The 27,862-nt window shown below is 42.2% G+C and overlaps 1 protein-coding gene across 2 annotated transcripts in view; it reads right to left on the reverse strand.

Annotated features, from left to right (window-relative positions):
• The window catches only part of MAP2K5 (mitogen-activated protein kinase kinase 5), a gene marked incomplete at its 5' end in the record, with an annotated part of 134,963 nt that overhangs the window by 26,610 nt on the left and 80,491 nt on the right, over positions 1-27,862 (reverse strand). Inside the window, 3 exons of one of the 2 annotated variants that reach the window (XM_084267823.1) lie at positions 10,523-10,555; positions 10,867-10,893; positions 23,430-23,459. In XM_084267823.1, the coding sequence (XP_084123949.1) occupies positions 10,523-10,555; positions 10,867-10,893; positions 23,430-23,459 (90 nt within the window). The remainder of the gene's footprint in view (positions 1-10,522; positions 10,556-10,866; positions 10,894-23,429; positions 23,460-27,862) is intronic. The other variant, XM_084267824.1, reaches the window with a different exon arrangement.

The raw sequence follows: 27,862 nt of genomic DNA on the forward strand, positions 1-27,862 counted from the left end.
CAGAAGCATGCAAGAAAATGCCATCTGGATGAAAGGAAATGTTAAATGCTTTTTTTTTTGAGGCACATTTTCCTGTACAATATGAGTTCTTCAATCCTCATCCTTCTGCCACAGATCTGCCAGTCATGGCCATGCCTTGGTCAGTTTGCTTTTTGTGTGAGGGTAAACACATCGGTGCAGATAAACACCTGAGTTCCACACCTCTACGTATGAGCCAGTTGCTCCTTCCCAGCATAGGTATGACTGGGGAGGAAAACAGCCTCCAAAGGTGAGCACTGAAAAGCTGCATCAAAATGCTGTGTTTTACCTTAGCTACAAAGAGAAAATGTCCATTATGGCATCGACCCAGGGAAACCAGTGACTGGAGTATTTTAGTTTCTGCTACTGTTCTATGCAAGCCCATTTGAGGAGTGCTTTTGAGTATTTTCTAGTTAGAGCCACTCCTAATGAGAGAAAGAGTTGCTATTGCTACCTCTGTAACTTGAGCGATCAGAATGTTGCGGTTTAAAAGCAAAAATTTTCAAGACTACGCAAAAGAAACACACCCCAGATTGTATCCTGAAGAACCCCAGACTTTGGCTGAGGCTCTACAGAGTCTACACCCTGTGATGTGATACAGACACATTCGATGTAACCACAGGGAATGGGCCTGGCTGCACTCCGATGGCCATCCACATGCTGGAATCTCACTACAAGAAGCAAAACAAAGTAGACACCCAAGATTTTAAAGGAGTGAGGAACAGGTATACTCACTGTAAACTAGGAAACGGTGCCTTTGCTTTCATTAAATACTGGGGGTTTTAATCAGTGTATATTGAGGGTGCTGCTAAAATGGCAGGGAAGACACAGATGGATGTAAGGGTCAATGCAACGCTGGCCTCTTACATCCCCAGGCAGCTTATTCCCAGAATCACAAGGTTGGAAAAGACCTTTGAGATCACTGAGTCCAATCATTCCCATCCTCTACTAACCCATATCCCTGAGCACCTCATCTGCCAGTCTTAAATCCATCCAGGGTGGGTGAGTCAGCCCCCTACCTGGGCAGACTGTTCCAGCACCCGATAACCCGTTCGGTGAAGGACTTTTTCCTAAAGTCTTCCTAATGTTCCCAAGACTGGCTATTGCCCTAAACATCCAAGCAACATTCCCCCAGCTGGGATCTGCAGCAGGAAGAGACAAGATCAGCCTCTGATTTCCCCAAACCAGCTGAACTGTGCGCACACAGCGAGAACGGGGAAGGGCGATAGGAAAAAAAGTTTGAGTGATGCCTTTGCCTTGTGAATAATGAACAGTTCAAGGAGGTCAACCCATTACAACTGAAACCGTTTAATTATTAATTATGCACAATCTATGAGCAAAAGGACAAGTTCAGAATGTTTAATGTGTGGTAACTCCGACTGGACCCTCTCTTGGCATTTTGTTATTAGCACTTGTCAGCAAGGTGCTCAGGCATAAAGAAAAAAGCACAGCAGCAGAAAATCGGAGCTAGCAGGAGGAGGGAGGGCTTTAAACTTCAAACACCGCTCCTAATATTTAATTTATAGAGTGCCACGGCTCTGGTATAAACCTTATTGGCTGCCACGGAGTTAGGGGAAGTCACATTATCTAAACACAGACCTGAGAGGGAGAATACTGAGACAAGCCCTCCAAAAGCACTCTCATTCGAAGGCAGCGGTAACATCACTGGCTGTATCTTCTTTTTTCCCCCCACAGGTCTGAACAAAGGAAGAGGGAACCACCTAATAGCGTGCCCAGAAGCCAATCAATCCTTCTCAACCTATGCAATAAGAGCTCGAATTACAGGTCTCACCTACTTCTCCAACCTATTATTCGAAACGTCTCCTGATCTGTTTGCTCTCACTTTCCCTCCTCCTGCTGAGGCTTAGGAAATAAATAATGTCCAGCAAAGCCATAAATAAATATGGACAAGCCCCTTTCCCCTCTTTTCTGTCCAACCTGGAGGTTTATCTGGACAAACTCAAGAAGGAAATTCATCAGGTACAGCTGAGCTGCATATTTTCTTTGGAAACACCCTTTACATCAGTAAAATTTGGGAACAGATCTGCACTGGCAACACACACCAAAGGCATGGCATGCTTTACACATGGTCAGAGGTCACAGCCCAACAGACAATTTCCTGAGAGCGAAGCATTTTCTCAAAGTGACTGAAAGTCTGAGATTTATCACAACCTTTCTGAAGGAAGACAAAGCCCACGATCTCCCCAGAACTAGAAAATCAGCATCTACAGCTTTCTACCTGAATCCTTGACGGCTGCGATGGCAAAGCCCCCCGCTATGTGTTAATATCAAACCTGTGTTCCTCCTACCTCCTTTGGGGACCAGCCTGATGGGCAGCCACGTTGCAGAACGATGGCAGCCTGTCATCAACATGTCCCCAGAAGAGAAACCAGGCTGCAGAGCGGCGCAGGCCTGGGGACGAGCTCAGCTATGCTTTGTGGCCAATGAGGGTTGGTATCCTCGGTGCAAATAGGTTTTACCCCATATCTCATCTGCTAGCTCCTTGTCTGTGAAGGGTTAAAATTTCCCATTCCCCACAGCTACTGCTATTTAGCAACCCTCTCTCCTCAGAGTGAATGTCTGTGCAGAAGGAAATGCCATGGTCCTATGGCTCTATGGCCACAAGAGGGAAGTTAGCAGAACCCAGCAAACCAAACTTCAGTTCTTCTCTCCTCTGGGCTTCCCCAGCACACCCTCTCTTCGAAATGATCATCTCCTCTGGGCAGATACTCCTATTCCACAACTTGTCCATGGATGCTGAAATGGCAGTATTTAATAAATAATGCGGGTGCTTCACAAAGGATTTTTGGTTTAGCACTTCAGCCTAAAAAACCCCCTCCAGGATTAAAGAATTCTTATGCACTGCAGCTTCTCTTTTACTCAAGCTTTCAAAGAATACATTTATTTCTTCCAATACCCTCGCTGCATTTTACTTTGTGGCCAAACATTGATTTGTTTTCAGACAAACTTCACTTTCAGATGCACCAGAAATGCTGTCAGGTGCAATTACATGTAATAGATGCACTGCAGTTACCGAGCTGTTTCAAACGACACCAGCAAATTACATTATTGTTCAGATTAACTCCTACAAGGACAACTGTCTCTTACAGCGTTCCTAAAAAAAAATACAGTTAAAAACCCCTTAAACCCCCAAACATTTCTGACTTTCTAGCCAATCTACTTCAAAAACCTTGCACAAACCTAATGGCAGGCCATTTCCTACAAGTAACAAGTCTGCAGAAGACGGTGATGTCTGGAGGTGGCTCAGAGGCCCAGACTTGAAAGCACTTCTGGGTTGTCCCCGATACGCTCCCACCCCCAGCAGGAAGGTGAAAGATGATTACATCTCTGCACTGGGTCGCTTCTTGCTCTTTTCTTAGTAGCAGGTGCCAAATGTGACAAATTATACGTGGGGGCATTTTGGTGTGAAGTTTCGTCTGCTGGGATTGGAGTGTCAGCAGCGAACTCATTTATTTCCAGATCTCTAGCTGGACAGGAACCAAGGTCGGAAGGCCAGTGTTTTATCCACCAAAACACTCAGCCTACCTCTAACACCTCAAATCATGTGAGAACCGTCTGTTCTCCCCACAGCACCGACCTGCTCCCCAAGTTCTTGAAAACACCATGTAACCCACACTCGCATCGAACGCGTCCAGACCTTCCTGGCCACATTGGTCAGTAGATACTTGGGCCTTTTCCGTTGTCACTTCTGCAGCATTTTGTTACTATGGGGGTATTTTTCAGAGCCCAGAAGGGAGAAGGAAAGAAGCAGAAGAGTGTAATTAACACCAGGAATAATGGAGAGTGTACGACATGACGTTTTCTACCTCTCGCCAGGCTCGGCACTTGTTAGTGTGGCTCTCCAAAGGGCCTTGCAGATAGCTGGAAAAACAGGTTAATCCTTTAACCGTAACTGTAATTGCTTTCTCTCTAAAACAAACATAAAGAATTTTTTCCTCTCACTGCTGGTCTCTTGTCGATCATAAGCCAGCAGAGCACAGCAGTGTTTTGGGTAGATACACACACCCGCACATTTCAAATAGCTAAGGCACAGCAGCATGAAACGTAGCCTTTACCTGTTCACACCAAAGGGACTCAATTGAAAAACTAAACCCATTTATTGTTCCCTTTTTTCCTCTGTACACTCCCAATGCATTTTTATTGCTTTTTCATAAAACACTGCCGCAAATAATCAAGCATGACCATTGACATCCACAAGATTGAGTTTTAGGAACCATTAAATGAGCTTGCCCTCTTGGGAAGGTTCTTGCTCAGGTTGGTCTAAAGGTAATTATTCAGCAATTCCTACCTGTGGTTTTACCTTGTTCCTATATAAGTCTCTGAATCTCATACACTGGTAAGGTCACAGTTTCTGTCTCAATAAAAGTATTACCCCGGACAAATTACGCTAGGTTTGGGTACACGTGCACACACACGTGTGTATATATATCCTAACACCAGCTTCTCCTGCACAGACATCTTCAAAGCTCCAGCAGTTTTCAGGGTTAAATATAACCGTTCATACATTTAAAATCGATCCATGAGACTCTAAAGAGAAATTCCCAAAGAAAAATAAATAAATAAGTCTTGTTTCATTCCAAGCATTTGGAGTTTTCAACTCCATTTATAGACAAAGCAAAGCGCAGCACTGATGCGTAAGGTTAAGAAACTCAGCACTTGAGAGGCAATGCTCTTCATTGTGCTACTTGATCAAGCTGAACATCCTGTGAATTTTTAAGTCTCTGCCATGGTGATATAGAGAGATATAATTAACCTGGTTAAAAAAACCCAAACAAACAAGGGAATAGAAACAACTAAATATATTAACTCCAAGTTATTTTTTTTCCATGGGAAAACTTGAAAAATTCTGGGCACTGAAATGCTTCACAGCTCAGTATTAACACTATGCCAGCATTAACTGATGCTGCTATATGTTTCTAGAGTACTAATTTAAAAAGAAAAAAAAAGGAGGAAAAAAAAAAAAAAGAGGTCTTTGATTTGTGGAGTTTGTAAAGTCCTTGAGCTAGATTAAACTGCAGTCTTGTGAGACCGAGTATCTCTGTGGGGGCACTTAACAGAAATGCTCAAGAAACTCATGGAAAGCTTCTCACTACTTACTCATGAAGCTATTGGAGTAAGGATTCAGGAGTACAACTAATTAATTTTTCTTTTACATTTTGGCCCAGCTCATGAAAACAGGCAGGCTTTTCGATGCTGCCTCCTGCTTGTAAAGATAGGATTTGCTCTTGGAACTCCTCAAGGTTCCAAAGTAATTGGAATAACACAATAATTAATGAAAACTGATGGAGAAAAAACACAAGTTCTTGTTCTCCCAAATTCACTATATTAATAAAAAAAGCCAAACCCAACACCTAAAAAACCCAAACCCAACTGTGACAAGCTAAGTAAACGTTGAAACCGAAGTTCATTTATTTCAGGTTATGAAGAAGAAAGGGTTAGAAACCAGAGCTGATGCTTAACTACAGAGCTTGTGACCACAACTGCTCCAGTACAGTGAAACCCAGTTTACAGCAACCACCCAAGGGGCTGGCAATAATTGCTTTCCTAGAAGGGATACTCGAACTAAATAAAGGTCAGACAAAATAGCCCTGGAGAGCTTAAGGAAAATTTAAAAGAGTTGCTTAAGTCAGGAGGACTGCCTACTGGATGAATTCCATGGGCTGAGTTCCGTCTATCCAACCTCTGCGGGATGCAGAGCGGATCCCTCCCCAGGTGAAAAATGTGGGACGCAAAAGATGGGAAGGTGATATGCTGAGAACCACGGAGCTGTTGGGTTTGGCCTTTTGGGATCCCTATGCACAAGTGGAAACCCCACCTAGGTGTTTCACTAAACTGACCTGACTTGCAATCAGGAAAGATGATGTTTCTGGAAGGTTTTTGGAAGGTTTTTGAAATGCTGCATCTGGAACAGAGCCGAAGGAGTAACTAAAAAGTAACTGCGTACAGAATACATTTTGACAGGAAGGCAACAGGGGTATGAGTAGCTATGGGTTGGAAGAACCTCCAACACAACATCACTTTTCAGCTGACTGCAAGGAACACAAAACTACACTACAATCAGAACTCCGATCTCCCTGAAAACCTGACCCCGTGCTTTGCTGCAGAGCCCAGTATCCCACCGCAGGCAAAACTTAGAGCACCCTTGTTTGCCTTTTAAACTGATGCATTAAAAGGAAAATGTGGAATTATAATCACGGCTACAGTTTTGAACAAATTCGACTGACTCCAGCAGACATCAGCAAAGGGAAGACTTGACTGGACCATGTAGTTTGTCTGGGAGGTGGCTGGAGTGTTGGAGGCTGAGCAGGGACCAGTTAAGCTTAAAAAAAATAAAGAAATAAAATAAATCCTGGGAGGCATTCTGAGACGGTGAGCAGCCAGAGAGGTTAAAAAGCAAACTGGTTTTACTTGCAACCTTTGGGTTTCAGAGTCCACCCACTAAGTGGCATCAGGTGGCCTGGATTTCTCCAATGTATTATTTCTGGGGTCTGCAGCATGAATGGCATTGTTCTGGGGCTCTGCTGTTCATATTTCCAAGTTACCATCTGGAACAGGTTCCAATGACAAAAACTTTTGGGTTTTTTATAAATGCACCTCGTGCTTTTGAACAAAATCCTGGTGCTGAGTGGACTACACTGCACATTCTTTGTCTGCATGATCATCCCATCCAGGACATCCTCTGAGGCAGGCAATGGCTCCCGCTTCCAGCAGCCTCCATTCTCCTTCATGTCAGAGCGTTTCTGGAAAGACTGCTCGCACAGCAAGCGATGCATGTCCTTCCCAAGAGGGATTCATCTGCACTGCTCAGTGCTTTCCATATAACATTTCGGTGAGTTGGAGACAAACAAAGTTGGAGTGCTGGAATATTAAATTACTCTCAGCTCTCAAATAACAGCAGACTGCCTTTATTGCTGGCTGCGTTGCAGGATGAACTACATCAACAACTAGTCTATCCTCCTCTTTGGACCAGAAGCAGGAATCTTACCATGGTGGGAGATGCTGCTACCATTAGGACCGTTGCTTAAATGAGCGTGTCTTATTTGTAGCTGGATCAGATTTCACGATAAGTTACCACATGTTAAAAAATAAAGGTTCTGGCAGGCATGTATCCTATTCACACAATGCTCCTCGCTGATTTTGCCATTAAAAAATAATCCCAGAACCAATGTCATTAAAAGCACAATGACATAATTTAACAGCAAAAAAATGGCAGGCACGATTTACTGGGATTTGAGAAGAACCACCGTGCCTGAGACTTTTTTGGTACATCAACCTGCTTCCCAAATCACTTCCTCATTCTGCAGGATTTCTGCAAGTAAATTTAAGTCCTAGAAAATGAACAAACACTTTCTGAACTGCCTGACCTGCTAGGTCTCATGTGTTTTGCTAAGAGTTAAAAAAAACAGCTCTGAAAATCCCTCTGACTGCAGAACATCTAAGAACTCCCATGGAAGGTTCTTATTCCACAGAGTGCCACCTTACAGGGTTTGAGAAAAGTCCAGGACATGGAATAAAGGTCCAGGTAATACAGAAGGAACTTCTAAACTAGTTTGGTCATCAATAAATCTGATGAATTCAAGATGATTATGAATGAACATTCACTTTTAGATTCCTGTTGTCTTCCCATGGAATATGGCACAGCTCTACAAAAGCCCAATGGCAGCCGATGTAACGAGCAACTGTTATAAAGAATCAAGGTCTTAACATTACTTCATTTCCAGAAGACCTTAAGACTGTTAAGACCTCTGTTTTTAAAACTTCTGGTTTCTCCCCAGAAAGAAGCCCTGGTTTCTCCAGGGCTCTGGAGTTTTTTGTTGGCTCCAGGGGAGAATACCAGGGAAAGCATAAAGCCCCAATTTCAAGAAACGCTCTCTCCCACTGAGCTGTTTGATCATATTTTTAAGAGTCAAAAGTTCAAGCCATCACCTCAAAGTAAATAAATTAAGGGACTTGAGGAAAAAAAGACCCAGAGTTCTCAACTGCAATGACGTCAGCAAATTACTACTACGGCATGAAGCTCCCTGTGGGCTGAGGATCTTGGAGGCAGCTTGATCCCACCCTTGCAGATATTCCTCCCGCATCCTACAGCCCCATGGCTCAGCCAGAAGCCAAGCCGTTCCTGGAGCACTGCTGTGCACTATCTGTTTGGAGGAAGAAGCGAGCTACACATCGTCACTCCCCTTGCTGATCTGATCGTCATTAAGGTAGGTGGGGAATTCAGCACCAGTATCTGGGGGTCCCACTGGGGACGGGCTGTACAGCACAGCGGCAGGAGAGGGGCTCTGCTCCTCCCTCCTGTGAGTTTTAGGACCTCCTTATAGCCAAGGGGAAAATTTGACCCAAAATAATCAGTCTTACAACACTAAGCATTTCTAAGCTTTAATACTCATGGTAGCAACAACAGCTGCATAGCACCAGATAGCAAAGAGACTTTCCCTCTCAGAAGGTCCTTGCCTAGAAGGAAGAGCGCGTATTAGCCAAATAAGTCGGTCCCTCTGTTATTTCCCAGGAGGTACATCTTACAAAAGACAAAGCGTGGAGGAAAAAAACCTCCACCATCACATGTTAAACACATTTTGCTTTGAGGTCTTTGCACACAGGACAGGGGGTGGCAGGAGGATCTGTTCAAGTCAGCACTACCCACGAGCTAAAGGAGAACAACCCTTAATACAAATGTCCTCCAAGACGCCGTCATGCCAACGGTCTGTACTTCCAGGTGTGACAGCCACTATGGAAACACTATATATCTTATTAAATGACCCCCTAACAATACACACGTACCAAGCAAATGGCTACAGAGCCAATCCATCCTCCTCTTTCCCCCCAGGCTTTAAACGTTATGGCACGCAACTTCCATTTAGACATCGAGTGTGCTGCAGAACAAAGCGAGTTGCACTTAAGGAACTTTCAGCTGAGCTACACTCTGTAACCTCAAAGTCTTAACGTGCCCAAGAGCACCGTGTACTCTGAACCGCCGTCAGGAGATGGATCGCTCTGCGGAACGTAAAGTAAGTTACAACAAGTTAGTGCCAAAACACTGATGTTAAAGCTAGCTTGGCACTCAGGTGTTAAGACTGCACAAAGTTCGCTGGTTCAAGTTTTTGCGAGGAGACTGGAGTAATTGTAACCTTGAGGAAGAGATGTGAAAGCTCTAAGAAGGTCTCCCGCAGTCTGCAGCTCTTTAGGGCTGTGTGTTAGAACAGTGAGCTTAGATTTAGGCACAAGTCTCAGCCCAGTCATTTGTGCAGCAGAAGCAAAACACAGGTAAAAAACCAAACATCTTTAACTGAGCTCCTCTAAGACTGCAAGGGCCTTTTGCCAGCCTTGTGCTTGGAATTCCCACACCTCAACTGAAGATAATACTTAACAGGAACGATAATGGGTGGAAAAGATGAAAGAAACGGAATTACCCAAAAACCTCCCAAAGAACCAGATCACCACAAGGTACCAGGTAACAGAGCCAGCATTGGGAGAACTTCCCTCCTTTACAGAAAGGATGCTTGTTATTTTTAATTGAACTGCACCCTTCAAGGCTGAATGCCACTCATAGAAAGAGGCTCAGCTAAGCCACTATGTCGTTCCCGAACAAAAGGACAAAAGTGTTCGCCGCAGGTGAACAAGCCTAAGTTACAGATGGAGAAACAAGAAGATGATCTCACTAGCTGTTAGCTCACATCAAGCTAAACAAACATTTTACACGGGATAGGTTGGAAGCAGCCGAACCGTCTAAACATCCACGTCAACCCCCAGTGACTCCAACCCAACGAGCAGCAATGACGTTCTGCTAGAGGCTGATGCAAGTCTTTACAAAGTTATGGCTTTTTTCTCACTTTCAAACTTCCTAATTACCATCATTATCATATTAAACATTAAAAACAAATCAAACCCGACAGCAGTCTGCCCTTGGCTATTGCCTTACTGTCCAGAGTCGGGACCCCTGCTTACACCATTGTGAAAGGGGACGGGTTTCAATCGAGAAACATGACACTGGCCACTGAAATTCAGTCTGCTGTTCACACCTGGATCTCCCACACCTCAGCTTTTTATTCAATCCTTCTGATTAAATAAAAATGATTAGATGCTTTCCTGTTTACACTTCAGCTTTCTCTCCCAGTCCAACCACCCTTTCACCGACCTAGCCCTGATGAAACATGCCTGATGATAAAGTGTGCTGCCTCTCCAACATCTCTGTTCCAACTCATCCAGAAAACCCACGGATCGACTCAGATGAGAAGGCTTCAGACCCTAAATGGCTAAAGGACTAGCCTTTGAGATGATCTAGCCTTCCAAAGACTCGATATTAAGAGTAGAAAAGCAGCATAAAGTGGGACAAGGCCAGTTCGTGTTCGACAGCTCCAAGCTGCACAAGGCAACTTGTGCTCTGAGGATGTTGGGCATTGTGCTTCATTAGGAAACAAAATATAAGCTTTCCACTCCATTAGGAATGACTTTAGGAGTGAAAGCACATAAGACGACGACTCACCTCATCAACAATGCACTGCAATAACTGGAGAGGCTGCAATGGAAAGAAGAGAGGGAAAAAGTATTAGCCTATATGCAATATCTTTACAGTGGAGTGGAAAGAAAAAATCATTAATGCAATAAAATATAGCAAGATTAATCAACAGCAGCAAACTCTTATAAAAACATTGATGCTCAGGATGTTCTATTATTTCTAATGGTACCTAATCTAATACAGGCAGTTAAAGGTTTGCATTTTCTTCAAAATGCAATTTGCTAAGTTTAAAACAAGGCATTCAAGCATGCAGAGGAAGCAGCCATCAGGAAAAAGAAAAGTGAATTTTTTTCTGAACTCATAAAGCTTACCATTAAAGATCCCTGGTTTTTCTGAATCTGAAAAAAGGCAATATGTAATTAGCATGTCATAATCAAAATGACTCACTTGGACACATTATGATCACTGAGAGAAAATTATTGCATCGCTGGTGGCAATTTGTGGGCATGTGTTAACACAATTTACATAATGAAAATACACAAATGTTAATAGCTCGCTTCTCATTTATAGGCGAAAGTCAGCAGAATGTTAATTTCACACAACACTTTTTAGTACCCTCCAGGTTGTATTAGAATAGGAAGAAAAACCATAATCCATTTCAAAAGGCTGTTTACGATTCAGATATAAATAATGTTTTATATTGCTAGATTGTGAACACTGGGCTTAATGTTGCAATCATTGCTAATGTTATGAAGCTCACTCTTTTTAAATTAAAAACCGATTTATTTAAAATTGAAATTAAATCATAGTCAGAAATTAGAATTTTGGATTACTGCCAGACGCTGCTCCCAATCCCTTTTTTGTGAAGAAAACTTTAATTATGTGGTTGAAGTATCTGCTGCTGCTCAGGAAAGCCTTTCATACTCCACTTTTACCCAAGTTTCTTACATATTCCAACCCAGTTTGACTCTGACTCCAAGCAGAGTGTTGCCGTCTGCGAGGCTGGAAAGTTTGAGGAACTTTGTATTGGTTTAAATGGCAAAGGGAAGACATGGTACTGGTCGTTTCAGAGCCCCTCTTAAAATTTTTAATATCAGTTTGGTTGGGAAATTAATCGATAGTTTGTAGTAACAGACCATTAGATTGTTTACAGAGGGAGCTAGAAAATATTCCAGCCCATATCGACAAAGCACCTTTCTTACAGTTACAAAAAGAAACAGGATTACACTGCAAACAATTAAATACAAAGCACAGAGACGATGCTTAATGCAGACCATCTGACTGAATTTAGGGATGCTGGTACTCTGATAATTTGGGTATGCATACCATATCTAATGGGTGTGGATAATTAATGATGCATTTTTCCTAAGCAGACACAAAGTTGCTTGCAACCCAACCCCATCCCGATGCAAACAGAATGTGGTCCTTAGTGAAAACGTTGTCTTCTGTTCTAACACTGTTTATTTGGCTTGCCCCTTACATTTAATATTCTCTGTTGTATAGTGCCATGATGATGAATGTTGCAGGGCTGCCATCAGCTTTGGAAGCGCTCTCCCCAGTACCCAGCCAGAGGCAGGATCCTCTGGTAATACTTTACAGGTAGTAAAATGGGATATAAAGGAGGTTGAAAACTAGCACCAAGAAAATAGCAGGTATTAGGCACGTGAAGTCTTCCATTATCGTGTTGGTAGTGCACAAATACACACATAAAGTTTCTGTTCTGTCTTCTCCAAGGAAGAACAGAAAATAATTAATAGATAGGGGTGGTCTGTTACATTTTAAAGGTCTGTGTCAATCTGGTTTGCATCATCGCTAACAAGCAAAATATTCTGTAATATATAAAGATTTATCTTTTTTTTTTCCTCATACTTCCCTATGCTAAATGCCAAAACAGACTCAGCTTACTCAACAGGGATGAGTTGGAGCTCCTTTAGATTAGCACACATAAACAGGAGATTCAGTTTATGATCCAAACAGAGTATCAGTCCCATCTCCTTACTGGGAAAACAAGTCTTATCAGGAAAAGGAATAGAGGTGGGACTGTATCTAGTAGTCTCAACACAGATATGATCACATCCAAGTTGAGAACAAGATTTAAAATAGTCTTTCTCAAAAGAGCACTCAATGCTTCTACTGAAAAACAAAGCAACACACATGGAAGTGTTCTGGGATTCTTCCCGTGACATCCCGACTCCTCGCTGGAGCAGCAGGCCCAGCTTCTGGGAGAGGGAGAGACTCGCTCACACGCACATCGTTACCGGGTTTTATTACCCGATTTTGATGGCGACATATTATTTTGAGATCATCTTCATAAATTTTGCATTAAGGTAGCTGTGCCAGTACCTGGAATTGATTCAAAATGCTTAAGACACTCAATTACTTTTTAACACTGTTACCCGATGTAATGACATAGCTGCTATTTCCCCTGCATTTGATGATGCAACATCATTGTAATTGATTCATTTTCCCAATTAAATAAAGCTACTGTGCTCTCCTCTATGTGAATGCCACAGAGACTCCCCATGTTAGATGTATTACCTATTTTCTCGCTCTCAGATATATTGCTTGCATGGCTGCAGCGTGCTCCTCCGTTAACTCCGCTAGAAAATGCACTGTTACAGCCGTATTTTTCAAGTTCTGAACAGCAATGAACTTCGCTGTATTTATATTAGGCATATTTTTCACTGTTAAAACTATGTTGTTTACCTTTTCCAAGATCACATTATTGGGCAGCCTCTGCAACTATAAACCAAACCTAACCGACGACAACTTTACAGTCAGTGCTTCTCCTCTTGCACACAGTTCATGACAAAGTGAAACATCCCGTTTTTATAGCACATTAAGAACAGTTTTTAAAGTACTCAACATAAAACGTTTGATCTTCCTGTTCACCCAGGCTCCTTTTTTCCCCATCCCTAACCATCTGGTTTGTCTATGCTACCAGGAGAGAGGAAGTTTAAGGAGGCAGGTTCATCTCAAGGTATCCAAGTGCAGTGGGGGCAGCTCAAAATCTTGTTTGGCATGAGGTGTCTCCCCATGAGATGTCCACAACAGTCAGGGATGGGAAGGAGACTGTCCCTGTCGTGGTTTTATATGAATTTCCAACAGTGAAATGGCAGTGGGGATGCAACTGAACACCCCACTGGAAAGGAAGAGCAAAAGAAGGTACTGTCTGCATTTGTATTGAGGAACACTTTAACGTGCTCCTTTAAAGCATCATTCTCACCTCAGAAAAGTTGCTTACTTTAAGCCCTTCACCACTAAGATGATTCCTTGGCCACACCAGAAGTGGCCCTGAGCAGCTCATCACTGGAAAACCCAGTTGGTCAGCAGTTTTTGTAAGCTCTTCATACACAACTGGGTGAATTTGCAGAATTTAGGGAGGCTACTTGGTATTTCTGAACCTGGCTTGTACTCGCTGTGGTTTTACTTACTGCATGGGATAGTTTGCAGTCTGAAGCAGCAGGGCAAATGACAAATAAATCTATCACTTTATCAGTTTATTTCTCAGGTCGTGAAATATAGGTGGTATCTGGATAAACTGCTCCATAAAGCACATTCTCCAATAGGCTTTTTTTTCCCCTTCTCTTTTTTTGAGGTTGGTTAAAAATGCAAAAGTTTGTCTCCTGCTTCATCTTCTATTTAATGAATGCCTCTGGTTATGAAAAGCAACTTTTGACAGACCATCAGGTTATATTTCTGTCTCCATGGAGATACTTGGGATGGGAAGTGGCTGAGAAGACCTCTACCATCCCTTTCACATTATATTCACAAGCACAATCAAGGAAACTCAAATGAATCCACCCCGGGTAACTTAGAGGAGTCACTAGCTATAGCTTTAATTTTCGCTTTTACTCCCTGGAATTAGGACTTGCCCTGGAGCTCTTGTTTGAGAGATTTGCAGGTGACCCAGGGTTAGATCTTCCCATATCAGTTAACAAATTTTCTCTTTACATATATACTGCTTTTCAAGCTGGTGATTTTTTTTTTTTAATAGAAAAATTCCTATACCAACAAATCATACAGTTATGGTTTTTACAGGAGGCTTCACAGGAGAACATCTATTTTCCTTGTCCAAGAAACTGTGGACTTAAGAAGTACATATAACTTATTTTTTAATCTTTATGAGTGAGGGTTAACTTCTACTGAACAGCAGAAATGACAAACGTTGTCTCCTATCGACAAACGGCCAAGACAGACTTGCTTTGTCTCTACCTTGATACAAACCACATGGTTTTCCATGGGTTTCAATCTTCCTCTGGACTGAAAGTGTGATATTCAGACCCATTTTGCAGAGTTCTGCAAAACTTAATGGCTGTGCTCCTGAAAGAAGGCATCAAAGCACCCTGGTCTCTAAGGCTGACCCCCTCAAATTGTTCCTGATGCTATAAGCATCCCCCTCATCCCAATCTGTGGATTTTGTGACTGACAAATCACTGTCACAAAAGAGAAGGCAAAAAAGAAGGATAAAAATAATTTTGAAATAATAACAATAATAAAAAAGACAACAATTCACAACAACCTTAATATTAAATATATTCTTACAATTATATTACGCTGGTTTTCCCAGAGGTCTACAAACAAATTTATATAAAGAGATTATTTCATCCACCACTGAACTGCAGCCACTTCTCACAGAAATCTGTTTACCAGAGTTTAGTAACACAATTCAGCAAAGTGGGCATGAAAAAGTACACGCTGCTGAAACGATGGAGGGAAAGCAAGGAGCCAACAATAACTACTGCACTGGAGTAGGACCAGGATGCTAACTCATAACCTGTTTCTCAGCCAGCAGGAACGTGGGACAAGCAAGTCTAACAAAACCCAGTAAATTCAGCAAACCCTGGTTTAAGATGTTTTGAGCATCAGAAAAAGCGTGGGCAATCATAAACCACGTCAAGGAATAGGGTCAGGGTTTAGTTTTCGCTTGATGTCACCCGTGTTCATTAAGTTTAGTGAAATGACCACCATGCTAGTGGAGAGGAACACCAGGATAACCTTGAGGACACTATGGAAGTGGAAAACTGATCACAGCTGAGCAGGTATGTCATGATGCAATATAAATAAATAAAAAACAACTGAAGAAAAAGAAAAAAAAAAAACAAACCCCAAAAGGACAAACCTGTTTGTGGGATATCCAGGGAGGAGTACAGCCTGAAGGCACACAAGGTTTTCCTCTCTCCATGAGAGTGCTGTGTCTTAAGTGCACTGCACCCTACGAGAGCTGTGGGCCAGCTGGAGAAAGTTCAAAGAAAAAACACAAGAACACCCAAAAATCTAGAAAGGAGGGATAGAAGGAAGTGGGGTCTTCAGATAAAAGATGGAGCAAGGTTGACTTAACCACCAATGCTCCTGCATCTCTTCTCCATGTTCATTATGCACATAGCTATCACTACACCCTGTGGCAAGGAAAACAGGTTAAACGATCAATGGTTAACACCTGTCACTGTAACCCATCTAAAAAAGTCCTGAGCTTTCTCTGGGGCGTTGCAAAATCAATTGCCATTGCTACACATGACAATTCTTGGGATATCTGAAAGAAAATAACCCAAAGCAGCAAAAATTTGTGTAAAGGAGTGGAGTTCCCTAACTAAACTGAGGTGGTGAGCAGGTGTGGGCAATGAAAGGCACCACTCTATGCAATGAGCACCCTCTCCTATGCCATTCGACTGCCCATCACAGGCAGCATTGCATTCCCTTGTGAATTAAACCCCCTGTTCCACAGGCCTGGCAGAAGAAGGGCTGCCATGGAAGGGAAACACCGGCCTAGACCTCAAAATCATTCATTCTTGCTCTTGCCTTTTGGGGTCCTCACTACATTAAGCAACCATCACCTAGAAAAGGAGGACGTGACGGTGTGTGCTCCTACAAGGCACATTGGAAATGCATCCCTCAGCCTCTGAGGAGACTCCTGCATTGCCAGTTCACCAATGTAGAGAGAAGCAAACGTTGGGCCTGCTATGACCATCTCCAGAAGTGCCTTGCAATCTCACTGACCTGTGAGGTGCAGATAGTCTTGCTCCTCAAATATATGGAGAGCCTCAATTAATTTCTGAGCTCTTACGGTTGCACCTTTAGTAAGGAAAGAGGCAAAACAGAGCAGGGATCTGCTGCATCCCTGTCTCCATCCTCTCCAGCTCCCGGGTGACTTGGGAGGCACCATGTTTCCTCCTCATCCCAGCCAAGAAAGCCTGTTCAGAGAGCAGAAGATGTAAATTTTCAGCAAATCCAATATTTGTTGACAGTTTGCAAATGGTCACCTAAACCAACCAACCGCACAGATCGATCCACCTGCTGCTAGCTCTCTTCCTACAGAGAGCCCATCTCCCAGGTTCCAGTTTTCATCCCAGCTGTCAACAGCATCCACTGCAGGAACTGTAACTGGAAGAGATGTTCCCTTCCAAGCGCTATGGGAACATCTCCTACCCTGCAGAAGCACCAACTCATCCAGGAGATGCTCACACATTTGCAAAAAGTCTCTCAGAGGAGGTGTTGGAATTTCCTCCAGGATGGTTTTTCTTCCCCCCCCTCTCCTGGTAAGCTGCTCTCATGGCATCAAACACCATTTCACCTCAGGATCTTGCTCAACTTCCACAGCCAATGCTTAATGTCACCCACGTTCATTAAGTCCTGGAATGTCAGTCCCAAACCTCAGCCTAAACCCCGGTCCCTCAGACAGCCTCTGACTGTTAGGGTTAGGAAGCAGACCAGCATCCAACAGCCTTTCAACACCATAAGATAATAGATCCATTCTTAAAACGTATTAAACCCACATTAAAACGCACTGTAAAATCAGGATTTACTAATTACCTACATTTCCAAGCATGACCATATTATTCAAAAAGCAATTTTACATTAAAAAGAAAGAAAATCAGACAGGAAGACTAAAACAAAAATTATAAATGTATCTTTATGCTTCAGATTCCTAGCAGATTTTATTTATCTTGCCCCTTAAAATATCTCCATTTTCAAAAAAAGAAAGCACCTCCCAAAAAAACTAAATTAAAATCTTCCTGCAAGTTTCTAATAGACAAATCTAATTTAAGTTTGAACTTGTTTCTGGCTAAGGAGAAAAAAAAATAATAATAAAGCAAAAATATATCTGAAGAATATTATCTCACATGTGAGACATGCAGTGAAAGAAATCGGTAAGAGTTTAAAATAACAGCAGATGACTTCAAATATCAGCAGTGATTTCTGGAATATATTATAAAAAGCAAAAATATTTGCACAGATCTATCGTATTTAAGATATTATCCAAGAATTTAATTCCCTATTTCGACATTAGCATTTGAACAGTGTTTAATGTCTTTTAAATGGTTAGATATAATGATGTATGTGGAAGGAAAAAAAAAAACCCATTTCTTTCTTTGCTAGGAAACATGCTGAAGCCAACCCTCAATTTATTCTCACAAAATAAATGAATGCTTAAAGGATGTTTCTGTCAATTGAAAAAACAACAGTAAAATGGCTACTTCACATGCCAAGTTAAACCAAATATTTTTTTCCTTGACAACCTGCTTACATTTAAATGAAACCAGGCCAAATTTGGTCAATAGTATGGATTACATATAACAAAAAGAATCTCAGACCACGTTATAATACAGGGATCAGAAAGCAGCAACTTCATTTAAAGCCATGCAATTATTTAAGCAAGCTAAGATCCAGCAAATAAATTAATCTGGTTTAAATGGAAGCGTTTGCACCTATTTTTGGACCTATAATTAAATCTTACTTGTAGAAAAATCACAGCGAGGGCAGAATTTGCTGATGAAAGAATAAAAACAAAATATTGCAAAAACACCCCCCTTTCCCCCCCCTTTTTGTCTCAGAAAAAGAAAAGAAAAAAAAAGAAGAAATGTTGGAAAAATGTTTTCCTGCTGGAAAAAAGAGCCAGGTCCCAGAGCTGGTGGAAGTGTGGATCAGCTCCCCGGAGCAGCAGAACTCCAGCTCCAGCTGAGGATCTGGCCCAGCACACGCAGAATATTCCGCATCGTCTCTTCGATGCTTTTTATACCCCGGGGTTTGGTAAAAGTACAAACCTTTCCCTAACAGGAGGAGCAAAAAGCAGAGCTCTCTCACCGAGGATGGGGTGGTTTTCTTTCCCCCTCCTTCCCCCTGTATATTTTCTTAGGAAGCAAAGCAGTGGCACATCTATAGCGAAACGCTTTCTTGGGCTATAAAATTTCCTATTATCCACTTATATTTCCTTTGCGGTGGGATTTAAGAATGCCTCTTCCTTCAGACGAGTAATATGTCATCATTTTGTTGAACTAACAGGCCTGACAGTCTTGCTTCCCCGAGTTAGAGGCACCGGCGCTCTGTGCTCGCGCTGCCGGGGAAATGAAGGTGAAAAAGCTGGGAGGATAAAAAGAAAGGAGGGGGGGGGAAATCTAACTATGACTAAATCCTGTGCCAATTCATTCCCCTTATTTATCACACTGCAAAAGATAAAACTCTTTATATTAAAAATAACCCTTAAATTAAGGTGTCTCTTACTTTCACTACATTTTGAATTAACTTACTGGAATCCTTGGATTATGTATTTTAACAAATATCATCTTCTGTCTCCATCATTTCTCCTGTCTTTTTGATCTCTTTTCCTTTTTTTTTTTCTACTTATCATGTTCTTTATTTGAAACAGATTTTTAACAGATAATCTTGATCGTTATAACAATATCTTGCTTGCATTTTATTCAAATAATTCTTAAAAACAGCTTAAAAAGCCGTTTGGAATAACATCAAGCTCTCCATCAATCAAATGAAAAAATTCCGCTGGCGGTTGTATAAACATCAGATCAACTCTGATGTCTTCAAGGATTTCAGAGTGAACCATAAAAAACTCCATTAACTTCTGACAAAGAATGCAAATTAATCACAACATGGGGTGAAATGAAATTAAAGGCTCTTTTCTAATCAATGACAAGGCAGGATGAAATATTTGTTACTCTCCGCGTTCAGGCTGCCGGGATGCTCGGGGTTTTTTTTTTCCCACCCCCCCCACCCCCCCCTCCCCAATCCACCTCCTCTTCCAGCACATCCCAAATGCAAGGTGTGAGCACAGATTCACCCAGGGCAGGCTGTTTAGCCCTCCCCATCCCTACAGCTATCTGCTTACAAGTCGCCCAGCTTCACAAAACACACTAATCATCTGAATCTCAGGTGCATCCCATTTGTTATTCACACTCTCCCGGTGCCAGTGAAAAGCCTGGCGTAGACAGATGCACCAGGAACCTTAAATGACAGTTTTGGCCTCCGGAAGTGCGATCGCTACAGCAAAATCTAGTACAGCCTCCAGGTGAAATGTCTGGAGCTCCATATGGAGCAGGGAAAATTAACAACAAGATGAAAATCGCTGTAGCAGCGGGGAGTCGGAATTTAAAAAAAAAAAAATAAAAGAAAAAAAGGGAAAAAAAAGGGGAAAAAAAATTTAAAGATGAGGAAAGAGAAGTAATAAATTAATGGGGTGTGAAAACATTCAAAGCTTTACAATACCAGGGGCAGTATTTGCTCTGATTTGGGGGAGGAGGGGGGTAGTGGGATGGGAGGGGGTGGAATGGGGCTGGGATTTGGTTATTTTTTTGGTGCATTTTTGTATTTTTTAAAAACTTCAGGTCATTTTCCTGTAATTTATGAAGCGAGGCCTGGAATGGCAGCCGAAGGAAGGGGAAACAATTCTCTAAATGCAAAAGTATCTTAAATACAGTGGTCGTAATCTGCACTTCCCTGTAGCTGATTAAATCCTCGGCAGCTGAGAACTGCCTCTTCCTTTGGAATATTTCCCTAATGGATGCGGCGTCCCTTTTAACATCCTGCTTTGTATAAAGTTGGACTCCAAGCCGAGAATATTTAGTGGGCAATTCTTTTCATTTCTCCTAAATTGCATTATCATTAAACAAGTCATTGTGTGTGTCTCCCCCACCCCCCCACTTCACTCACCCCCTCTTCGTGTTTTTATACAATATGCTGAATTTGAATCTATGTGATTAAGTCTACCTCACGCAGTTTGTTCAGCCACTGCACATATTTGGGGTTCCAACCTTAAATTTCATTAAATATACTGTGAGGTGCCACGGCCTTTTGGTTAGGGTTTTTTTTTTTGTTTGTGTGTTTGGATTTTGTTTCTTTGGGGTTTTTTTAAAGTTCTTTCTGTACAGAGATGGAAAATCAAACTGACAAAAATTTAAGTTGAACTTGTAAAAGAAATGTCATTTCTTTTTTTCTTCTTAATTTTCCCTACCTGCCTCCTCCAGATACCTAAAAAGCTGGACAAACTATGGATTAGCAACTGGGTTTGGTGAAAGGGGTTTTCTTTCCTTTTAAATGTTTACATAGGAAAGAACTTTATTCAAAATAGTCTATTTTGTATCCATGCGTGCACAAATAGTAGCACAAACACATCAGGGGAAGAATATACCCATAAATGCTTATATTTTGTATCTAGAGGAAATCCTATGAGCTTCCCAAGTCTGTTCCTTACTATTTGTTCCTTCCTTGGCAGTTGGGCTGCAGATGATGAAGTTTGCTGCATATGAAGACCCCAAAAAATAAATCACAGCAACTCTAAACACCCCCACAAGTAACTTTACTCTCCTGGGTCGCTTGTGGTTGTGAGGTAAGACTTTAGTGGGGACTGGAGACTGAATAACGGTAGCGCGGCAAACAAGGGTTAGTAATAGAAATAACTTATAAAAGATGTTATAACAATTTATAAAAGATGTTTAAAATGAGAAGTGGTAAGTTCCATCATTAAAATATTCTACTAAAGGGCAGGGGAAAAAAAAAATTAAAAATCATTCTTTAGTCATCCTGGGATGCTGCAGGAGTCCTGCATTTCCACACTGCAGTGATTCCTCCTATAAATCTTCTTTCTTTAAGCTGACTTTACACACAGCGTTTGTCTGTCTTAAAAATAGAGGGGAAAGGAAGAAAAAAATAGTATTTTTTTTTAGCTACAGCTGGAGACAACCATTCATTTAAGGAAATTTCAAGTTTCTCAAAGATGGACCCTTGCTCTCAATCTTCAGAGAGAAGTAACTTCAAGTTATTTAGGGACGTATTCTGTGCACAGCATCAGCTTCATGCATTTGAATAAGCCCAGCGAAGGGAGGAGGATTTACTTGAGTGAGTGGCTGCAGAATCAGGCCCTTATGTAGGGAGGTAAATAGATACTGAGACATTACCCCCTCCCCCCAATTATCCCCTGCATCAGAGTGGGTTTCTAGGGGTTCTTATGGCCAGCTATGTAAGCACATGTCTAAAATACATATTCCACACATAAAAATCCTTCTGAAAAGCGCTTGCTTGAAAAGCTTAATAGCTGCATTTTAAAGTTTCACCTCCTCAAGTGTTTTACATTAAAAAATATATACAATTTCATGGGCTACTGACTTGCCAAATATTCTTTTACAAACCCGATCCGTTTTTTAATTAGAATAGCAAAAAGGATCTTAAACTAGCAATCATGTTTTGCTCCCAATTCAGACGACACATTTTTGTCTGGAATCATACCCAACGTGCTTGCTCTCACTCCCTTCCCTGAGCCCCCCCTCCCCTTCAGCGAACACGGGGTTATCTCAAATCGTATCCCACTCCACTTTGATTTACTGTGATAATAAACCACCGACAATGAGCATCAAGACACTCAAGGAGCACACAAGTGAGAACGCCAGCGTATGGAGGACACTTCAACACAAGAGGTTCTTTTTCAATCCTCTCTTCAAAAGGAGAGGGTACATTTCAAAATATGGGTAAAATATGCAAAGGATGTCCTGCCAACCGGCTACAGCTCTTCCCCTCAGTAAGTGTTTTCCACAGGAGATGAGAAAGGGAAAAATCAGTGTATTCCTACACACACCAAACCTCTGCAAGTCCATAAAAGTGTCAGGAGAATTTGCTTAAAACAGCTTATAAAAATGGGAGAGAGAATGAGTCCCAGCCTATTATTCAATAACCATGTTTGTGAGGCATCTGCATAATCTAACCATGCATAAATTAGTGTGTGTATTACAACAGTTATTTGCATAATAATAGCAAGTTAATAGATGCTTAAAGAGCACAGACCAACACCACCTTTAAATCAGACATGCCTCCAGGCACTCTGATCTGTATAGACCAAGATGCAGAAAACAGTGTTCATAAAACACATGAAAACATAAAAACCACATTCAAATAATTCACTTTAGTCCCCGGACACTTCACTTTCTTCCCTCTTTTAGGAAAGGATAATTTGAGGAATTACAGGATAGTTTGTTACTTGGAATTCTAACATCCAGCTTGTGATTTGAAGTAAGCATCAAACCTATTTCTGGAGTCATCATTTTGTTCTGAGCTTCATGGTTTTCCAAAGTACAGTATTAGACAGTACTGCAGCACCCGGCATCTGCCTGACCACGGCCACTGAAGATGGAAATAGTTTTACTACTGACTTCAGTGGGAAGTTGGAAAACGCCAGGATCTAAATAAAATACTAATATTAGGTGATCTTACAAGGGAGAATCCAGAGCTCCCTTAAAGCATTCAGTTCACATGGTATTTTTGATGAGAGAATATCTGAGACCATTGCAGCATTATTAAAAATTGAAAATGGAAAAAAAAACCCCATATATATAAATATAAAAGAAGTAGATCCACCTTCCTACTTCAAAAGCACTGTTGTACATACTAGATTATTTTTTAATCTCACAACAAAACAATCATTCTCATCATCATCATAATTTTCTTTCTCTCCAGGGAAAGAAAATCTAGAGTTTGGAGAAGAGAAGGGAAAAAAAAAATCAATAGAGACTTCTAAATGACTCCTTCAAGATACCACTTTTCAATTTAACAGGACAGATTTATTTGTATGTGGCTCAAATGTTCACAATTGCTCTCTGCACCTTCATACATAGGAATGAATGTCACAGTGGCAAACAGCAGTAATGAACAATCTTACCTGAGGATATGGAAACCTCCCAAGAGCAAGCTGGGAAAGGAAATAATATTTGTCTAGTTATATAGATTTGCATGGAGGGCACATTTTCTTAAAGAGAGAAAAGTACTCAACTCTTACTATTGTATAAATTGGAAAATGTCAGCAGAAGTAATTTGGAAAGCACACAAAGAGCTGTATTTAGAATGGAGTCATTCCCAACAATTACCCCTTGTTCTATGATCCAGGGTTTGTCCGTGTTTCTCTAGCACTTTTGCCTGGAATGCTGTTTGATGCCCAAGTTCCTGAGGACTCCCTAAATGAAACCAGTTCAGCCTCACTAGCGAGGCCAACGACACTGACCTTTCCTGATAATTATCTGAAACGCACAGGTATTGTAGAGCGTGTGCTCAACTCCCAAAGTCCTTCCTTAACTGGCTCAGAGTGAAATCTGGGTTATCTAGCTGAGGTTTGTTTCCTTATCGGTGTCAAACCCAGCTAGGAACCTGTGGGTGGGATCTGGAGAGAGATCCTGGCACCTGCAAAATGCCACTTTGTCTTTTCTTCAGATCTGCTTTTGACTGCACATGAGATCAACTGGATTTACTGCCCATGCTGTTTTCTAAACTGGTGCATTCCTGGAGTTTCTGTGATTATTGGTACTGGACTCAATGGCAGCGCTGCTGTTGCCGTAGTGCCACAGCAGATAAACATCCCGTGATAAAGTCTCCATGTGAGACTTTAAATTTTCCCATTTGGTATCTGAACCTTGGAAACAATCCCAGAAAAATACAAGTTATTCTGGCTACGATTCAGTGAAGGACAGAGGTTGTCAGACTTGACAAACTCCTCCAAAAGGGCATTCAGAGCAGCTCCATTCTGACCCGTATGGTTGGACCTGATGATCTCAAAGGTTTTTTCCAACCTAGTGATGCTGTGATTCTGCTACCTGCTTTCTGGAGAAGTCCACTTCTATCTATGTTTTACAGAGGAGCTGTAGGCAGATAAGCCACTCTACACTACAGTTCACCCTCATACCCCTCCCCTTACCAAGCTTGAGAAGGTTTACCAAAGAGGTTATGGATGCACCACGATCACAGATTTGTCTGCAGGTATAGTCACACATTCTGAAGGTCTAACCCATCACGTCCCATACTGCAAACACTAAACCACATGTCAGTGCTGGGTGAAAGCTCTTTCATGGCACCAGCATTGCCACCAATAGTTGAGCTCCTTGGGGCCATGGTTCCTCGACATCCCCAGATTGGAGCTGAGACAGTTGCATTCACCTATGATGAAACTTCAGCCTACCCAGCAGCACAAAACCACCCCAAGTATGAACCATATGGCATAGACAAAGCCATAGCAAGCAGGGGGAAGTAACAGGGCAAAGACCAGTAGACATACCCATGCCTCACCAGTTCAGGAAAACAAGTCAGGAGAAAGGTAACAAGCCGAAGCTGACAGCATGCATGGAAATAATGAGGCAAGAGCAGAGACAGTGTCCTGTCTGCAATTCCAGCTGCCATCCACACTTAGTATGGTACTAGCCATTTGGCTGTGAGCCTCAGGAAATACAGTAAACTTCTCCCAGATCCTCACAGGAAAGACACTACAAAAGCAGAGTAGTGTCTTGGCACAGCAACTGTGTATCTAAATTTCCACACATCACTGGAAAATCACCTTGATCTTTCCTAAATATCTCATCCATGGGAGTCTGTGTAACTGGTTTGCTGTACCAGTATGGTGTTGACCAAGGATCCCTATCAGCAGTAACAAGAAAGCACAGCAGAGTTTTCCTGAGATGTCTCTATTGTGTCATCAACTCTCTGAAACTTGTAACCTGCCCATAGGCTTCCTTGTGGGGGATTGTTGTGTTTGCTCAGTCTGTAAGACCGTCACCTACAGAATGGAGAAGAAACAACAGGGCCTACAAGAGACACTGGATTAGGGAGCAACATTAAGGTGAGCTCTTCAGGCTCTCCACAGTGATACAATTTAAGCTCACTTCCTACTATGGGTTTCTTCTCCGCTTTGTCACCCAAGATTTGCTTTCAAGACTCAACTCTTTGGAGTGAGTTCTGCCTTTCAGTTTTGATTCTGGTGTGGCTCTGAGTGCAGTGCTTCTTTTTGTAGCAAATTCATTCTTGTAATGCACAAACCTGAGCTAAGCAGGCTGGATTGCCATCCTTTCTGTCCCTCGCGTCCTCAGCTCAGAGTCACTCCAGCCACTCCTTGGTGGCAGGCTTGCAGATGCACTGCACAAGTGTTAAGCAAAGGCCCTACATTTTCCATCATGCTCAGGAGCAGGACCTAACAAAACCTACAAAGCAGCACCCTTGTTCATCTCCTCTTCTTTTGGGAGGACCACCCTTAACTTCCAAGAAGCTGCTCAAGATCCTAAGCAACACTGCTGCTGTGACTGCCTATAAATGCCAAGAAATAAACCTTCAAGGTCAGGTTGGATGGGACCCTGGGCAACCTTGTATAGATCTAGGCCTGGAGGTTGGTGGCCCTGCCTGTGGCAGGGGGGTTGGAACTCTATGACCCTTGGGGTCCCTTTCCAACTCAGACCATTCTATGATTCTATACATGCCAAACACTTTTCCATCAACAGCAGTAGAAGAAATCCGGATTTCTCCAATGACTACTGACTTAGGAATAGTCATCACAGCAGCTACAGACCTGTAGGAACGTAATATTTATCCCACTGCAGAACCAGATGGTAATTAGTGCTGCACACACAGATTCTGTGGGTCTTATTTAAGCAGAAAAATGACCACTGCCTTGATGATGACTTCAAACAAAGCATCTCTGTTCTTGCTGGAGATCTCTCTTCTCTCCCTGACCATCACATGTCTCAGTAGGGGTTCCAAAGGCAGCAGAATAATTGGGGAAAGAGCAGTTTTCTGCCAGACTTAAGTACGTGGTGTATAAATGAGCTTCGAAGAACCAGAAACACATCAGGAACAAGTTCTTTAGGGGTTGTTAAAAAAGAAAATGTGTTTCTCAGTGAAGCTGCTTCTCAATTGAGAGCTGCCAAGTGATAAAGCGATGGACAGACCATGTGCCAGTCCTGCATCCCCCCCCAAACTATCACTCGATTCATCTCATCAGAGTTGCTTCCTCCCTGCAAGATTGTCAAGGTATTATAAATTAAGAAACTTAGCAAAGAGTATGTAATCTTCCCTGAAATAGCCTGCAGATATGTCACTGTACTAAATGTGTTTCAGATTTAATGAAGCTTTAATGTCCTTTTTAATTTTGCCTGTTTCTGTATCACCAGGGGTCGAGCGAGGCAATCAGCACTCAAGAGGGTGGTTTGGTTTAAAACTAGGAAAAACTCATTTGCTTATGAGTTGCACTGTATTTTCTTAATTAAATTTACTAAGTAAAATGGTTTAAGTTCAGCCATCCAATGACCTCTGTATGTAGATTTAGATTTATAAATAGCATCACAGTTAAAGTAAAGAAAAAAAGCAACCCCAAAAAACAAACAGATTAGAGCTCCACTAAAGGGATTTTCATATTCTCTATCATCTGTCTCAAGAAAGTCATAGGAACATCCACAGCACAAGGCTGATGTAGAATACAAAGACCTCTGTAAGCCACCCAATGAGCACACTACCCAGACCTTCTCTCCTCTGCATTCATGTGATGAAGCTTGCTATTTTTTAAGGCATTATAAGCAAACCCACTGTATTTCCACTCACACCAGTCAGGTTTGGGACCTGATCAGTATTTCATGCAGTTCTTGATGTTGAAGAGAGGAGAAGGAGTCGCTGAAACTTCAGGGAGCTGGTTCTCATTTCCCTATGGATACCTTCCCACTACACAGGAACTGTCAAAACCATCACTCTAAAAAGGGCCAAGTGAGTTGCAAGGCTGGCACGGTACAGAAATCTGAGCGTCAGACCACTGCAGGTCAGAATAACATTTCCTAGGCCATTTCATGTCCAACTCCAGGTCTGTGTAGGGTTTTTTTGGGGTGGTGGTGGTGTGGGTGGGGTTTTTTTAAACCTGATATTTTCTTACACATAGCAGTAGCCCATTGGAGCACTTCAAATGCTCGTTTTACGGTTGTGTCCTAACAAATGGTGTGTGTTTCCAAGTGTGAGTACCTGCTAGGAGCCTTCCCCAGACTCAGAGGTGCAGATGGATGTACAGGGTGCACCGTTAGATTTTAAACCAGCAATTGATAAACCGAGATATAATCACAGAATCACAGACTGTTCTGGGTTGGAAGGGACCCCAAGGATCACAGAGCTCCAACCCCCTGCCACAGGCAGGGCCACCAACCTCCAGGCCTGGAGCTACACAAGGTTGCCCAGGGCCCCATCCAACCTGGCCTTGAACAGCCCCAGGGATGGGGCATCCACCCCCTCTCTGGGCAGCCCCTTCCAGCCCCTCACCACTCTCTCCCCCAGATTATTAACTAACAGGCAGAGGCAGAGTGT

Source organism: Gallinula chloropus (genome assembly GCF_964237585.1).
Source record: "Gallinula chloropus genome assembly, chromosome: 9".
NCBI classification, from domain to species: Eukaryota; Metazoa; Chordata; class Aves; order Gruiformes; family Rallidae; genus Gallinula; species Gallinula chloropus.